Source organism: Lepidochelys olivacea, assembly GCF_965140295.1.
Source record: "Lepidochelys olivacea isolate rLepOli2 genome assembly, chromosome: 1".
Classification (NCBI taxonomy): domain Eukaryota; kingdom Metazoa; phylum Chordata; order Testudines; family Cheloniidae; genus Lepidochelys; species Lepidochelys olivacea.
This window is the reverse complement of record NC_140411.1, coordinates 261,582,547-261,600,839: the sequence shown is the minus strand read 5'-3', so window position 1 is coordinate 261,600,839 and position 18,293 is coordinate 261,582,547. Positions and strand designations below refer to the sequence as shown.

At 43.9% G+C, this 18,293-nt stretch overlaps 1 protein-coding gene across 1 annotated transcript in view; it reads left to right on the top strand.

Annotated features, from left to right (window-relative positions):
* SLC25A17 (solute carrier family 25 member 17) overlaps nucleotides 1–11,974 on the top strand; it is a 53,095-nt gene extending 41,121 nt beyond the window's left edge. Inside the window, exons 7-9 of the mRNA XM_084618040.1 lie at nucleotides 6,688–6,783; nucleotides 9,147–9,229; nucleotides 9,958–11,974. Of these exons, the coding sequence (XP_084474166.1) occupies nucleotides 6,688–6,783; nucleotides 9,147–9,229; nucleotides 9,958–10,105 (327 nt within the window). The 3' untranslated portion in view covers nucleotides 10,106–11,974. The remainder of the gene's footprint in view (nucleotides 1–6,687; nucleotides 6,784–9,146; nucleotides 9,230–9,957) is intronic.
* The last annotated feature ends 6,319 nt before the right edge of the window (nucleotides 11,975–18,293 follow it).

Here is an 18,293-nt window from a genome sequence, read left to right as displayed (position 1 = left end):
TGCTGGAGGAGCCAGATGCCTCCTGTGAGCTCCCGAGCTGGAGGCTGCCACAGACCCCGAGGAAGCTGAGGACTAGCCAGGACCATTTTCAGACCTGTACAGAGAGGAGCTCCAAGCCCTGACAGAGGCCCTCTTCCTGGACAACCCTCTACAGAGCCAGGTGCGCCCTGAGGGGGAGTTAGGAAGTGGCCCAGGGGTAGCCGACTCCTGTCTGGCTGCAACACTGCCAGTGAGTGAATCAGCATATTGCGGTCAGGATATCTGCTGACCCAGTGGCAGACAGCTCTGCCACTGCTAGGGCCCTGGGCCAGAACGCAGTGGAGTGGGTGGGCCTGTGTCCCCCCTGCCACCCCAATTCGTGGGTGGCAGTCTCCCCCTCTCTTAGGCAAGAAGCCTGTGCTTGTTTGCACTCCGCTAGAGTTAGGAGGCCTGATTGTTTTGTGGCTCAGCCTGTGTGCAGCCCTAAGCTCTCAGACTCTTTGTTGCCCCGCCCTGACCAGGAACTGGGCTCTGTAACTGTGTTTGTCATTCGGCCCTGATCACGGACCTGCACTGAGGTCTCCCATTGCCCCGCTGATCCCCACTCCAGGCGACCTCCCAGAGACATAGTGAGGTGGATTGGCCACCCACAGACCCGAATGGTGAGGGGCCATTCCCCCCAACGGACTACAGTCCCCAAAGGATCTGTACTGAGACCTTTGCTGTTAAACATCCATAAATGATCTGGAAAAAGGGGTAAACAGTGAAGTGGCAAAATTTGCAAACTATGAAATTACTCAAGGTACTTAAGTCCAGAACTGACTGTGATGACTTACAACGGGATCTCACTTGACTAAATGACAAAATGGCAGATGAAATTCAGTGTTAAGTGCAAAGTAATGCACATTGGAAAACATACTCCCAACTGTACCTACAAAATGATGGGGTCTATATTAGCTGTTATCACTCCTGAAAGAGATCTCAGTGTCATTGTGGATAGTTCTTTGGAAACATCCGCTCAGTACGCAGCAGTGGTCAAAAAAAGCTAACAATGTTAGGAACTGTTAGGAAAGGGATAGATAATAAAACAGAAAATATCATAATGCCACTGTATAAATCCATGGTACACCCACACTTCGAATACTGTGTGTAGTTTTCATCCCATCTCAAAAAGGTATATTAGAATTGGAAAAAGTATAGAAACAGGCAACAAAAATGATTAAGGGTATGGAACAGCTTCCATATGAGGAGAGATTAAAGAGTGTGACTTTTCAGCTTGGAAAAGAGAGGACATGATAGAGGTCTATAAAATCATGAAGGGTGTAGAGAAAATAAGTAGGGAAGTGTTATCCACCTCTTCACATGACACAAGAACATAGGGGGTCACCCAATTAAATTAATAGGCAGCAGGTTTAAAACAAACGAAAGGAAGTACTGTACTTTTTCACACAAAGCACAGTCAGTCTGTGGAATTGCTTGCCATGGGATGTTTTGAACACCAAAAATATAATATATATAAATATAAATATACCCCATGCTCCAGGTGTCCCTAAACCTCCAACTTGCCAGAAGCATCTGGCACTGTCCACTAAGAGAGGATACTGGGGTAGATGGATCATTAGTCTGACTTACCATGGTCATTCTTATGTTCTTATGTGTTCACCTTTCCCAGAAATTTCCTGGGACACCCACTTAGTTTTAAAAGTTCACTTATCTGACACTTGTGTAAAAGAGACTTTTGAAGCTCATAACAATTTCTAACGTTTACATTAGTCATGTCTCTCCCTTTAGAGATGTTAATACAAATTCCACAACATTACATAAACATTTGTATTTTTAATAGAATGAACTCATAAGATATTTAAACTTAATTTAATAAGGTTTAGCTTTTTTCAGTATGGTTTGTCCAGGATATCACTGGAAATTGCCATATCTGTCATACCCTTCTCTTGGATAAATTAAATATATCGAGCTTCTTAAATCTTTCTATGAGGCATATATTCTAGACTTCAAATCATTCTTGTAGCTTTTTTCTGAACCCTTTTCAATTTTTTAACATCCTTTTTGAAGTGTGGACACCAGAAGTGGACAGAGTATTCCAGGAATGGTCTCACCAATGCTGTATATGATGCCACCTTTCTACTCCTACTTGCTATTCCCCTACTTATGCATCCAAGGATCGTATTTGCCCTCTTAGTGACAACATTGCCCTGGGAGCTCATGTTCATTTGGTTATCTACAATTACATCTAAGCCCTTTTCACTGTCACTACATTCTAGGATACTGTCTCGCATCTTGTAAGTGCAACCTACATTTGTCATTCTTAGATATCTGTCCTTGCATTTTAGGACCGACAAGGTGGGTGGGATAATATTTTTTATTGGATTAAGTTCTGTTGGTGAAAGAGACAAATGTTTAAGCTTTCCAGAGATCTTCTTCAGGTCTGGAAAAGATAACCGTGTCATAGATAAATACAAGATGGGACAGATGAAGTGTAAGAGGTTAACACATGTTGCAAGAAACCACTTAAAATGAAGTGGGCAATTAACACCTCTGCAGTCATAGAACAGAGGAGAGTTAGTAGATTACAAATGGTTGTAGACTACAAATTGTTGTAATGAACCATAAAATTAGACTCTGCTGAAACCATGAGTTTTACTGTCTAGCAGAGTTATGAATTTAAATTCCTGTGCTTGTCTTTTGAAGGTGTTGTGCAGGTTTCCTTTGAGGACAAGGACTGGTAGGTTAGATACAGAGTGATCACTCTGTGAAAAATGTTCGCCCATAGGTGATAGATTTTTTTTGGCTGTTATCATTTTTTTATGTGAGTTCATTCAACAGCATCGTGATTATATGGTTTCACCAACGTAGTTGTTGCTGGTACATCAAATGTGAAGCCCAAAAACTTATCTGTTTCACCAACAGAGAGGTTGGTCCAATAAAAGATAATATCTCACCAACCTTGTCTATTTCATATTTTGGGACCAACATGGCTACAACACTGCAACCTTGCATTTTAATATAGCCAAATGCATGTTGTTCACATGAGCCTATCTTACTAAGCAATCCAGACTCAACTGCATGACTCACCTATTTCCATCATTATTTACTACTACACCGATTTTGTGTCATCTGCAAATTTTACCAGCATTGATTTTATATTTCCTTCCAGATCATTGACAGAGATACTGAATAGCATTGAACCAAGAACAGATTCCCCCAAGGCCCCACTAGAAATCCCCCGAGGAGGATGATTCCCCATTTGCAATTACTTTTTATGACCTATTTAATTCATTTAATATAGGCTACATTGATTTTTGTATAGAGCTAATTTTTTATCAGAATGTCATCCAGGACTAAATCAGTGCCTTACGGAAGTCCAAGTATATTATGTCAACACAATTATCTTTTATCAACCAAACTTGTAAGCTCATCAAAAAACAGTACCAAGTTTGTTTGACAAGACCTATTTTCCATAAAACCCTGTTGATTGGCATTCACTGTGCTTCCTTTTTTAAATTATCTACAGATCGCATCCCATATCAACCTTCCCACCTTTTGCCTGGGAGTGATGTCAGACTATCCAGCCTATACCTGGGTCATCACATTTACTCTTTTTTTAAATATTGGCAGAACATTTCCTTTTTCCCAGTTCTCTGGAGCTTCCCCAGTATTCCAAGATTTGTTAAAAATCAACATCAGTGGTTCAGATCCAACATCAGTGGTCTTTGGTCCAATTCTTTTAATACCCTTAGATACAAATTATCTGGTCCTTCCAGTTTTAAAATGCTTAACTTTAATAGTTGTGCTTTAAAATTTTCCATAGATATTGATGGAATAGAAAGTATTTCCTTATCTCTGTAAGATATGAATACATCAGCCTGCTTCATTCCAAATACAGAACAGAAATATTTATTGATTACTTCTGCCTTTTCTGCATTACTATTGACAATTTTACCATCCTTATCTATTATTGCAGTGGTTCTCAATCTTTTGTACTGCTGACCTCTTTCACACAGCAAGCCTCTGAGTGCGACCCCTCCTTATAAATTAAAAACACTTTTTAATGTATATAACACCATTATAAATGCGGGAGCAAAGCGGGGCTTGGGGTAGAGGCTGACAGCTCACAACCCCCCATGTAATAACCTCGTGACCCCCGAGGGGTCCCGACCCCCAGTTTGAGAACCCCTGCACTATTGGATCTATACCATTGTTAGGATTTTATTTGTTCCTGAAAAATTTAAAGAATTCCTTATTGTCCTTAATCCTACTGACCATAATTTTTTTTTTTTACCTTTATTTTCCCTTGTCAACTATCTGCATTTCCTAACTGCTGATTTATACTCATTGCTATCCACTTCCCCATTTTTCCATTTGTTATAGATATTCTTTTTTATTTTGATACTTTCATTTACTCTTTTTACTAGGATTTCTTTTCACACAAGAAGCCTTCTTATGTGTGTGATGGGATCCCCAGGGTGCAGCCTGGGACTGTGGGACCGCTGTGCCCCCTTAACTCTCCAGCCTGATCTGTCTCTCACAATGCTTTGCTAGTGCCTCCAGGCACCATTATCACTCAGCACAACTGCATATGCAGCCCCACACCCAGCTAGATTGCATGAGTGCTCCCAGAGCCACTCATGAATCACACAAAGAAAGGCACCAGCCAGAGCCCCCCAGCTCCCAGCTTTGTACCTCAGGAATATACCGTCTTGCACTGTTTACGATGAGCAGTGCAAATTTATTAATTGGTTCCCCACTTCATCAATGGAAAGTGGATATACACTAGCCTTTGCAAACCTGAGCAGATTTACCACACGCTTCAGGCAAACTCACAGGTAAAGATAAATAGTTAAACCAATTTATTGACTACAAAAGATAGATTTTAAGTGATAGACAAAAAGTCAGAGTTAGTTACCCAAAGAAAAGAAAATATAAGCACGTAGTCTGAACTCTCAACCCTATTAGACGGGCAACATCTAGATTGTAGTTTTTCTGACCCCTGGATACTGCAGTCCTTAGTATACAGGTTTGTCCTTTAAACCTGGGCCAGTCTCCTCTGTTGGAGTGTCCAGTCTTCTGAGTCTCTTTGTTGCTTGCAGCATAGATGGGGGCAGGAGAAAGGCAAAGCATGTGGCCAATGTGTTCTGTTTTATACCCTTAGTCCATGTACTTGGAGAATACAAGTCCAGGCATGTCTGGTGAGCATTGCTGAGTCACAAGGTGAAGCAATACCCCGGTGTGTCTCCTGTCATTGAATTGTAACTCCTCTGCTGGAAAATGGCTGGTGATATCTGTTCAGCATCTGTTGGTTACCTCTTTTCTTATCATTGTCTCCTTTGAGCTAGTATCTAGGTGCTTCCCAAACCCACAGCATATTTTAGTGAAAACCATATAACACAATTCTTATAATTTCGTATGCATTGATGATATACATATTTAGATAGAACAATGGCTTCCAGCAGATCATAACCTTTCCCCTGATACCATACATGGCATGCTTTATATGCAAGATCACAATTATATATAAACGAGATATATGGGGATTACAGAACGCTCCAGCAAAGTATAGACTGTCACAATGTGATTGGAGATTTGTGGGTTTCCTAGGCATTTAAAAAAGCATTCTTAAATAACTCTCCATTATCACTTTTATTTTTATGTTTAAATGTTTCCTCCCACTCAGTTTTTCTCATGTTTGTTTTTTTTTTGGCACTGGGAATTTGTTCATTTTTAAAGCACCAAGTACATATATATTACTGGTCAGGACTACATTCTGTTTGCACACAACAAATAAAATTAGTGTTTGATCACTTCCATCTGAGCAACCATCAGTTTTTAGTTCAATGATCAGTTCATTTTTATTGGTTAGACTGAAGTCCAACAGTGCAACCAATTTGGGGTAATTCTATATGTTTGATGCACTGTTTTTTTGGTGCTAGAAAGTTACCATCTATAATTTTTAGAACTCAAGGATGCTTTACTAATGGCAGCATGAGACCTCTAACATATGTTTCCATGATGGAAATAACCCTTGATAACTCAGTGTTTCTAGACATTAAGGCCTGGCTTGACAAAGCTCTGGCTGGGATGATTTAGTTGGTGTTGGTCCTGCTTTGAGCAGGGGGTTGGACTAGATGACCTCCTGATGTCTCTTCCAACCCTAATACTCGAGGATTACAGATAGATGTTTATGGATCTGCTCATCCTGTACCCTTATCTGCTTTAATGGCCTGTAACAGACCTCCACCAGTACCTCATCTTGTGATTCATCAGACCATTGAACCATAAGCAGTTCAGATCCTGTTCCTCTCAATTGTCCATAACTTTAAAGCTCATAATGGTATCTTTCATGTAGAGTGCCATCCCCCTCCCCTTCTACCCACTCTTTTTGCTAAATAGGGTGTATCCAGTGTCTTTAAAACATTCCAGTCATGTGGCTCCTCCCACTGGGTTTCAGTAATAGCAATTATATGAAAGGAGAAATGAGATATGCAAGAGGTTGTTGTAAATCCTCTCTCTAACTGTGCAGATTTATTTATAGTTTTGAAACAGGAGAAGTGTCAGAAATTCCATGAAGTCCACTAGGGATTTTGCTATTGATTTTATGTGGAAAGCTCTCAGACGTTATGGTGATAGGTATAAAACTGTAACATCTGATCTGTTTCTTCATGCAAGTAATATTTTCCTTACACTGTTGAACAGCTTACCTCTTTGGATGCATTCGTCATTGGTGCAGTAGCTAAGGCAGTTGCCACAACCATCACCTACCCCATGCAGACAGTACAATCAATTTTGCGGGTGAGTATTAGTTATACTGAAAATAGGTCCATCTAATTCCAGGCGAAGGCAGCTCTGCCTCTGGAGGCCACTACTGTACAACCCAAGACCTCTCTATTCAAGAGTCCTTGCTGGACGGATTTCTCTTATCTTGCTGATTGTGTTGAAGGTCATTGGCAGGTCTTACCATTTGTAAGGGCCTAGACTTGGGCTTTTTTGTTGCCTTGCCAAAGGAGCCTGCCGGAACTTCAGTAGGGATAGGGAAGTCTCATAAGCAGGTAATAGTAATTACAATATAGCACATTTGTGTAGTGTCTTCCACAAAAACTCTTGAGGCACCTTACAATTTAAAGGCTGCATAAAATGTGGATTTAAAGGCTGCATAAAATGTGGATTCTGAATATAAATAGAAAATAGGTTCCATAAACACAGAAAATAAAATTTAAAGACTAAATACTAAAGACCAAGTGATGGAAGGTAAACTAAAAAAGTAAATAATATACATAAGGTTTGCTTTATTTAGTCAAACCACTATTTGCTTTCAGTGGTGGCCAATATTTGACGCATCAGAGGAAAGTGAACTCACATATAATGCACCTAGCTCAAGGGTGGCCAACCTGAGCCTGAGAAGGAGCCAGAATTTACCAATGTACATTGCCAAAGAGCCACAGTAATACATCAGCAGCCCTCCCCCCACCCCCAGCGCCTCCCACCCACCGGCAGCCCCGCTGATCAATGCTTCCCCCTCCTTCCCCGCACCTCCTGATAAGCTCTTTCGTGTCGTGCAAGAGGCTCAAGAGAGGGAGGAGGAAGGGCCTAGCAGGCTTAGGGGAGGGAGTGGGGGCAGGGCCAATAGTTGAGTCACAGGTCGGCCACCCCTGACCTAGCCAATTGCCCAGTGCTGTACTCTAATTAGAGTGGTGAGGGAATCGCTCAGTCCTGATCCTTGGAAGCAGTCAATACATCCTGCAGCATGTAATATGAATACCTTTATTTTAGCTTGGGTAGCTATACATGTTGACATTGGTGTAGTATTACAATAGAGATAAAATTTTTAGTAACTATTCAAAGTCATATCTGCTTACTTTAATACTAAGTACTTAGCACTGTAGAGCCAAGTGTGGTAGAATTAGTTGGATGTTTGCATGGAGCATGAATCATCAATAACACTCTGTGTTTGTCACGGAGGTAATGGAAGTCACAGATTCCGTGACTTCCTGTGACCTCTGTGACTTCTGCAGCAGCCAGTGTGGCTGACTCTAGGACCGCCCAAGCAGCTGGACCTGGAGCCACTCGGGCGGCCCTTGGGACAGCTACACGAGCCACTGCTGGAGTGGTTTTGCAGCCAGCCCCTCGGGCAGCCTCACAGCCAGCCGTACCAACCGATGGCCTGGGCAGCTGGCCCCAGAGACCACCCGAGCAGCGGCCGATGCAGCTGGCCCTGAGGACCGCCTGAGCAGCAGTCCTGGGGCAGCAGGAGTAGACGTTGTGATTCCGGGGCGGCCGGAGCAGTGGGGCTCCTCTCTTCCCTCCCTCCCTACCCCCCAGCCGTGGCCAGAGCAGCAGTAAGCCCCGCCCCCCCGGGCTCCCTCTCCCTGGCACCTGGTGTCATGGGGTCCCCTGGGGCTCTCCCCCTGCAGCTGGTGTTCCAGGCTCCCGTCCCCCCACAGCGCCCCCTCCCCCCGAAAGAAAGATTCAATCAGAGGTATTTATGGTATAAATCATGGACAGGTAATGGGCTGTGAGCTGTCCATGACTTTTACTAATAATACCCGTGATTAAATCTTAGCCTTAATCATCAGTACAGTTGTAAATGAGGTTCCAGTTCTAGCACTAAATTCTGCCCTTGCTTACACCTGTGTAATTGCACTGAAGTTAATGGCTTTGCATAAAGTGAATCTTTAACTCAGTGATGCACAAGCCAGAAAGAACTCGGCTTGAATTTCGGATCCCAGATTGATTTTTGCAGGACTGGTGATTAGAAAAATAATCTTGAAAATGAGAATTGTTTTACAGGGAGTCAATGAAACATAATAGCATTGTGTATTTCTGTGTTTATAACTGGAGTGGAACTGGAGTTTAAAATCAATAAGATTTCACCTGTAGCAAACAATGTTTTAATGCTAGAGGTATGATATCAAATAAACTAGGTCAGTAAAAGCTTTGGCCACACTCTTCTGCACTGATTGCAACCTTTTGACAGCACAAGCTGGAAGACATGAAAATAGATGTTGGATAATCAATCCTAGAAGTTATCTTAGAATTTAGTAGCCTCTCTGCATTTTACCTGTTCATTAGGGTTCTTGGTCTGTCAGTGAGGTTTATGGTTAGGAGGAAATAATCCCAATAAATTGTTAACACTGTTTCTTTCCTTTCCCTTTCAGTTTGGACGTCACAGATTGAACCCTGAAAACCGGACACTAGGCAGTCTTAAGAATGTTCTCTATCTTCTTCGACAGAGAGTAAGGTGAGCTTTCTAGTTCCTGTCTTAATGACGCATATACTCCCACAAAAGAATGGGCTTTTAACATATTGGCAGTTAATATTGCTGGGCCTGACCATTATTTATTTTCACCCACTTGAACTAGTAACCCAGTTCCACTTGTCGACTATTGCAAAACAGGGATGGGAGAGCAAGTAACACTTTCAAATTAAATATCTGCATGTTGTTCAGAGTGAGGTGATTATATAGATAGCAACTTAGCCTCTCCTCTGGAAAAGAGTTAAGTTTCCTGCATAGAATGCTTACCCTTCTCTATTGAGCCCATATGTTTAAAATCTAAGTAGCTGAGGAGACTGGGAATAGGATAAGGAATCCTAATTCTATGTCTGTAATTTAACTTCTAACTCTAATTAATAGTAGGTCAGTGCTGCTCTAAGGCTGTTAGTTAGTTGGCCAATAAGTCTGACAGGCAAGTGTTTGCATCGTAACTGGCTTCTTTGCTGACAATCTCTGCATAGAGGCCAAAAGTTGACTATGCCACGGAAATTGACTTACTCTCCTCAACAAAATATGAAGTATTCTGGTGGGGTAAAGCGTGTGAGAAACTTGTTCGGTTTCCCATGTTTTGTCACTCTTCTAGGGATAGAGGAAGAGCTTCAGCATGCAGAACTGTCAGTGCAGGCAGCATTTCTCATTAGCGCTGTAATTTGCTTAGAGAAAACTTCACATTTGTCAAACCTGTTTCTTCTTAGGCGTTTTGGATTGGTGGGACTCTACAAAGGCCTTGAAGCAAAGCTCCTGCAGACCGTCCTCACTGCCGCACTCATGTTCCTAGTCTATGAAAAACTGACTGCTGCTACCTTCACAGTCATGGGATTAAAGCATTCACAGAAGCACTGAGAAAGTGATCTGTGCAGCACAATAAGCATGGAAATAAACTGGGGGTATGGAGAGGGAGGTCCAATATCTGAGGAAAGGCTGGGTAGCAAAGAATTCTCTCTCTAAGGTCACCTTCTTCTCCATTAGTTTCCATTCTTATTGTCTGTCTCGGAAGCTGCGTGAGGAGAAGTTTAGAGTGAAGTCCAGTAGGATTTGCTGCCAGCTGTCTTTGTGGTGGCTTGTTCACTGTATTGACATTTTGCGACCCAATTGTGTTAAGAAATTAAATGGAAAAGATTATTTTAGCACCTGAAATTGAGATTTGTTAATTACTGGAGTGGTTTGGTTGGCTCTTTTAGGGGGAGGGAGTACTTTTACTGCACTTAATTTGCCTTTTTTTTCAACTTGCCCTCAGCCATTCTCCTCCCTGTACTAGCTATCGGTAGCTCCCTGTCAGGTGTTCATCTCACCTGGTATTTGGTTCATTAAAATAGTTCATGCAGAACCGGGTTTCTGGCATAGTTTCCATTTAATTTCTGATATTTTTTTTCTGGTGGAGCATGACTGGATGTTATTCCAAATATCTATCAGAAGATGAGACTTGTGAGAAACTAGAATGCTCATTTCCCAGGGCTGAGTGTGCTGTCCCTCGGAACCACCCTCCCCCTGCCAGTGAACTTGGAACTAGATTGGCCAGTAACTGAATATAGGGATTTCCATACTGCAGCAGGCATGTATTCTGTCTAGTCTGGTACTCTAGCTCCTTCCCTCCTGAAACTAATTGTTGGTTCATTTAATCCAGTACTGTGCCTCAAACAGGGACCAACGCCACGTACCTCAGAGAGGAGAGTAAGTCCCTTCTATAGCACAACTAATTGTAAGTGTTGTTTTTCTTCCTGGCCTCTGGAGGTGGTCAGTTTGTGCCATGAAGCATGAGATGAGATAATTGTTGTCCCAGCTAGTGTAACTGCACGTGCTCTTCTTACTTATTTTTATTGTTGTATAGTCTTAGTTCATGAAATTCTGTTAAGTCCCGTTATAGCCTTTGCCATGCTTGCAGCAGTACCATTTTAACATGTGATCTCATAATCCAGGTAAAATCATGCTGGGTCAGTAGCTAAATAGCAAAGACTTCTGGGGAAAAGTCAGGTACTGCAGGAAGTAGCATTTAGTAAATGGCACTTTTTTGAGGCATTACTGATCCCATCCCTGTAGTGTTGGGGAATGCTGGTCTACCATCTTATGGATGAGAGTGAAAATTGAGGCCTTGACGCCTAGCACTCTTTGTGAGAGTAGTAGAGTAAATCCAGCCCAAATTCTGACATGGATAATTCTATCTGCCTAGTTAAATTCTCCCTTCATTTATAAGTGGATAATTTTTCAGTGGGACAACATCTTAATAAAGATTGTCTCATGGACTACCTCTCCTTCCATTCGTGATTGCAGGGACCACTTCCACTCCAATTTGCATTTATAGTACATCCCTCTGATAATTACTGCAATTGCTTACATAGGCAGGTGATATTAGTGAGGTATTGAATATTTTAAGCTTCTTTCAATGCAATTTAGTTGCTGGAATCAAGGAGAAGAACCAGCACAGTGTGATCTGTTACTCGCTGTAGACCACCTGTTAGTGTTTAATGGACCACTAGTGATCCACAGGTTAGAGTTTGAGAACTGCTATCTTCACTTCCTGTATTAAATGATGGAGTAGTATTGCTGTGCATTGCTAAACTGTTGTTGTGGCACATCCCAGAACTGGCTGTACTTTAGTGGTATACAGAGACATTCATATATTCAGTATTTGTATAGCAGGGAGTTTGTATAGTGCTTTGGAATTCACTTATCTGAAAGTTGCAGTGTGGGCTAGGTAATAAAATTAAAACCAGATAGTGCTCTCCAGTCAATAACTCCTTCTTACACATACTTAACAAGAGCAGGACACTGCTTTCATTTTCCTAACAGGTAAGTCAAATAAACAAACCAAGCTCTTCAATCTGGTGCACATACTGCAAGGGAAAAGGAGCAAGGTGTACTTCAGCCTGCCCAATAGCAATATGGCTTGCTCCATTTGACGGCTGCCAGCACAGGAGCATGTCTCATTTCTCCCTTTTAAGGAAACTAGAGTCAGTTGCTGATCCCACTCTACTTCCTTGCTGATTCCTGCAGTAAAGGCTAGTATCTCTGATCTATTTATAGTAAACCAGATGAACCTTTTTCATTGTATATTCACCCCAACACATGCTTCTGCAGATAAATGCTAAAAATAGCAGTGCAGATCTTCAGGCTCAGGCTGGAGCCTGGACTCTGAGATCCATCCCTCTTCCTGGGTTTCTGAGCTTGGGCTCCAGCCCAAGCCCAAACATCTACACTGCTATTTTTAGCCCCTGTAGTGTGAGCCATATGAGCCCGGGTCAGTTAACCCTGGCTCTGAGACTCACTGTCATGGGACTCGTTCTGCAGTGCAGACATTCCCTGAGAGATGCTTATGTTACTTACACATCTTGTGAGTTCCTCTCTTCTTAATTTTTATTTTACAGTAACTCCTCACTTAATATCCTCCCAGTTAACATTGGTTCGCTATTAGGTCGCTGACCTATTAGAGAACATACTCCTTTAAAGTCCTAAAATGTTCCCGTATAACATTGTTTGGCTCCTGCCACACGGTGCTCCTACCTTGTTCCCCCCACCTGGCACCCGGGCCCTGCTTCCTGGGTGGAATGCCAGGCGGGCAGAGAGGGACCGGAGCCCCAGGCAGGCAGAACGGGGCAAGCCCCTGTACCTTGGTCCCACTCCCCAGCAGGAGCCTTGGGTGGGCAGAACGGGGCGAGCCCCTGCACTCCTACTCCACTATGCCCCTGCCTCAACCAAGCTTCACAATCATCATTGGTGAGTACAGTATTAAATTGTTTGTTTTAAAATTATTTAAAACTTATACTGTATATGTATCTAATGTCTTTTGTCTGGCAAAAAAAATTTCCCTGGAACCTAACCCCCCCCCAACCCCAATTTACATTAATTCTTATGGGGAAATTGGATTCACTTAACATCATTTCGTTTAAAGTTGCATTTTTCAAGAACATAACTAGGACGTTAAGTGAGGAGTTACTGTACTATCATTCACAAGCATTTTTATTGAAATAGGGTATACTCTGAACAAGTGGTCAACACAGCAAGGAGAGTTCTATTTTGAACCTCACTCCCAGAATTGTTACAATCTACTACATCACTTTCCCTTTTCTGCTAAAGGTTCCATGTGGAGCAATATGGTTATGAGAAAAGGAACTATCAAGGTTTATGAGTTAATCACATGTTATTTAATGCACCCAATGGCTAGTGCAAAAATACTTCAGAGTTCTTTCTCATGAGGTAAGATGTAACTATTTAATGACAATACAGGATAAACCTAACGGTCTGAATTCTTTGGTCTGTTAAGGTTATTTGCCCGCCATAAAGTGGTGCAAAGTGACCTTAAAATAGACAAAGATTGTTGCTGGAAGACTCTCCTTGCTAAACAGGACTCTGCCAGCAGAAAACTGGTAAAAACAGCTCGGCTGCATTCTATATCAGCAAACTCGCTTCCAGTGTTAGGAGAAGGAGGGTATGGGTCGGGCATTGTGGGGCAGCACATTAGTGCACAATTGCCTCAGAGCAGGTTTTCATGATGCTGCTAAAACAGGTGAGCTTTGTCTAAACTTGTGTTTACAACGTTGCTATCTCTAGTGCAGCTGCGCCATTGTGGACAATTGTAATATGAGTAATAATTTTTCTAGTGTAGAAAAGACATAATGGCAGGGAGCACTTCCAGCACTGTAGTAAATTACCAACCCAGAGTAGCACAGACTGGTTTTAGAGAGAGCTATATTCAATCCACCTCAACTAAAGGGAGAGTGGATGCAATGCTGAGATGGGATGAGATAATGATAAAGAAGGATATGACTATCAGATTGTGAAATCTGGTTTGTATCTGTTTTGAAATATTGGTAGAGAAGCTGTGGTAGTTTTGACTTGCCTAGGGGCAGCCTATTATGCTGCATTCCAGACAGCTGCCTTGCCTTGCCCTGCCCTGCCCTGGAAAGGTGTTTGGCACCTTGTTGAAGGACCATCAATGAGAACCATCAAGACGGCAATTTGGGGCCATCAAATTTGAATGACTCAGCTATTGGCCACTGGCATAGCACTTTCAATTCACATGGTCCTGCAAGGATGTGGGGCAAGTATGACTTTAAACTGGGCCTGTGTCTACATTACCACTTAGGGGTGTGAATAAACCCCACTGTGACGGGGTGTACTGGCCCTGCACTGGAGCGGAAGGGGTTAAGTCAGCGCTATTAGCAGCAGAAGCCACGCCCCCCCGACTCTGTTGGGTATGCTCCGACTGCTGCTGCAGTATAAAAGGGAGCAGCCTAGCTCAGTCTGGGCTGACTGCTAAGGAGGAAGGACACTTGGTAGGGGGTCCAGCCCAGGAGCTGTTACAGCCCTTGCCTACGGGAGCTGAAGAGCCCAAGACCCAGACCAGAGGCCTGTGGCCAGTGGAACCCCAGGGAGCATACTGTGCCAAGGAGCCTGGAGGACCCTATGGACCATTGCTAGAGGCAAGCAGGTAGGAAGCCACCCAGGGAGGATGGATGAGTGGTACCTCCCACTCTCATGAGGTCAGCGTGTTTTGGTGGGACTCCCCGCTGACCCAGTGGCAGACCACTCTGCCACTATTAGGGCCCTGGGTCAGGGCCTGGTGGAGTCGGGTGGGTCCGGGCCCCCTTACTGGGGCTGGCACTCCCATGGTGATGGCCCCCAGGTGCTGGCCACTAGGCCACACTACAGTGCAATGGAAGGTGATTATATTGACTCCGGCCGCAAGACCGCACTACCCTGCATCTGAGGTGGTTGTATTGACTCTGGCCATTGAACTAAGCAACCCTAAGGCTGGGTGCAACCTCATTGGCTTTAACAGGGGCAGGGGGAAGGAATAACACACCCTTGCCCCACCACCGGGGTGACCCTGCCTTGAGGAACATAAGTTACAATGACCTAAACATCACTGTGGACAGCACTATGTCCCTCCGACATAGCTACCACCACTCATTGGGGGTGGATTAATTAAGCCGATTGGAGAGCTCTCTGCCATCAGCTTAGAGTGGCTACTCTAGAGAGCTTACAGTGGTGCAGATGCACTGCAGTAATCTCTAGTGTAGCCATAGCCTATGGGTTGAATACGTGGTACAAAGCAGGGATCCTATATAAACACAGGGGGCGGCCGACCATTGCCATATGTAAGAAAGACTTGCAGGAGAGCCTCTACCCAGTCTGAAATGCTGATGAACCACAAACATAAGAATCGGTGACCTCTGACTAAGGGAGGGTGCATCTCAGGACTTCTGTTATTTTCAAAGAGTTGTCAAGAGCTTTAAGAATAAAGTGAATGTTAAGAAATTTCTCTGCTAAGCCTGTATTCCTTGCTTTCTTGCCACCCAGTCTCTGAAGGCTTCCAAGAGAAGCAGTGGGAGCAAAAGATCTATCTGTCTTTAAGATTAAACTCGATAAGTTTATGGAGGAGATGGTATGATGGGATAACATGGTTTTGGTAATTAAATATTCATGGTAAATAGGCCCAATGGCCTGTGATGGGATATTAGATGGAGTGGGATCCGAGTTACCCAGGAAAGCATTTTCTGTAGTATCTGGCTGATGAATCTTGCCCATATGCTCAGGGTTTAGCTGATCGCCATATTTGGGGTCGGGAAGGAATTTTCCTCCAGGGCAGATTGGAAGAGGCCCTGGAGGTTTTTCGCCTTCCTCTGTAGCATGGGGCATGGGTCACTTGCTGGAGGATTCTCTGCTCCTTGAAGTCTTTAAACTACGATTTGAGGACTTCAATAGCACAGATATAGGTGTGAGGTTTTTTGCAGGAGTGGTGGGTGAAATTCTATGGCCTGCGTTGTGCAGGAGGTCAGACTAGATGATCATAATGGTCCCTTCTGACCTAAATATCTATGAAAAAAGGCGTTACATTAGAAGCCAAGACTGTCACAGCCTAGGTAGAACTCTGAGGGAGCATATGTAAGCAACAGGGGGGCTCAGGAAGCACTGGCTTTAGAGTCTAGGGCGGCTGGATGGTAACATCAAACATCCCAAAGCAAGGCATCAGACAAGAGGGCCAGGACCCAGGCCCTGAACCCAGGACCTGGCCCTGTTGTCCTAGAGCTAGAAAGGGTGATTAAATTCTACCCAGAACCAGTTGGCCTAGAAGTCATGGGCAGCACAAGAACCCCCCATTCAGGCAGGCTAGCCCCCTGTCTGACCCCTTCTGCTCAAGGCCCTGCCCATACCCTGCCAGAGGAGTTCCGAGCCCTCCACCATGCCCAGAGGAGCCCCAGCCAAGCCCCCGAGTCCTGGGCCACCAACTGCCATGGCCTGCCAGCCGGTCAGAGCCACCCCAAGTTCCAGGGGAGAGGTAGAGTTACAGTGGAAAGAGGAGCAGCATGGGCAGGGCCATGGGGGAAGACCAGGATATAGGGCCTCAGCCTGGACACCCTTTTGGCAGCGGCATTCCAAAGGTAGCAGGCCAGCGGCGTGCTTCTAGAGGGAGGTGTGTTGCATCTGACCTATTATACCCACCACCCGTATCAGGGTATCAGTCCCTCATCAGGTATGAGACTCTCTCAATTGGTGGAAGGACCCAGACAATGTGTGAGGATTCCGTTTGTTCAGCTTCCTCTCTCTATCACCATGACAGATGCATCCGTGATGGTCTAGGGGATGCACTTGGGGACTCACATTTTTCAGGACAAGTAGTCTGCCCATGAGACATAGCTACATGTCAACATCCTTGAACTGAGGGCAGTCAGGAATGCCTGTATCCACTTTCTGTCTTTAATCAAAAACATGTCCCTAAAAATCCTGACAGACAACATAGCTTGCATGTTCTATACGAACCGATAAGAAGAGGCCAGATTCCCTTCTCTTTGTGACAAAGAGGTAAAGCTCTGAAACTGGTGCATAGCCAATTGCATCCTTATTTCAGCAGCTTACCTTCCAGGGATACAAAACAGGTGAGCAGATGACATCAGCAAAGACATCTCCCAGAACTAAGAGTGGAAATTGGAGACGGAAACATTTTTGCTCAAGGAGGGTTTGGGTCCTCTCTCGTTGGGAGATGCCTGTATTTTCCCCCAGTGCCCCTGTTTCTGAAAGTGATAAACAAGATCAAGCATGACTAAGCCAGGATCATATTAACAGTCCCAACATGGGCCAGACAAATATGGTATCCTTGCCTGAATCACCTAGCTATTTGGCAGGCAATCAGCCTTCCATCCATTCCTCATTTCTTTTCCAAGATGCCAGTCAGACTCTTCACGCCAACCTGAACATTCTTTGTCTCAAAGCTTGGCTCCTCGATGGTTCATGAGACTAGAGTCTAATTGTTCTAAGAAAGTACAACATGTAACTGCAAGTTACACTTACCCCCACAAGTGGAAAAGGTTCAGCCTTGAGTGTGTCAAGAGAGGTGTACCACCTGCTTACTCTTCTCTCTCTGCCATCCTTGATTACCTCTTAAAGCTAAAAACTAGACAAGATTATCCATGAACTCTGCCAGGGTTCACCTGGCAGCTATAACAGCCCTTCATTCTCCTGGTTGAGGGATTCTCAGTCTTTGCTCATCGTACAATTGTAAGGTTTCTCAGCGGATTGGGGAACCTTTTCCCTCAACTAAGGAACTCACTCCTATCTGGGACTTGAATTTAGATGCCTTACGGCCCCCCTTTGAGCCAATGGCCATCTCTTCCCTCATTAATTTATCTTGGAAGACAGCTTTTTTGGTGGCTATCACCTCTGCTCGAAGGGTTGGGGAAATAAGGACTCTAACAGCAGACCCTCCATTTATAATATTTTTCAACGACAAAGTTTTATGCCCACACCCTAAATCTTTGCCCAAGGTGTCATCTGAGTTTCACATCAACCTGCTTATCCATCTTCCAGGTTTTTTCCCCCAAGCCACGTCAGTACAGAGAGAAAGCCATTTTATACACTTTGGATGTTAGGCGGTGTGATGAGACATTAATCTGGCACTAGCCCTGGAGGAATTAATATAGATAAGAGAGGCCAGTGGCAGCTATAGGCTACACCTGGGGGGGGAGCATAGGACATGATAAGGCTTAATTGGGAATGAAACCTCACCTGTGCAGAAACAGGCAGGGCCTCTATAAAG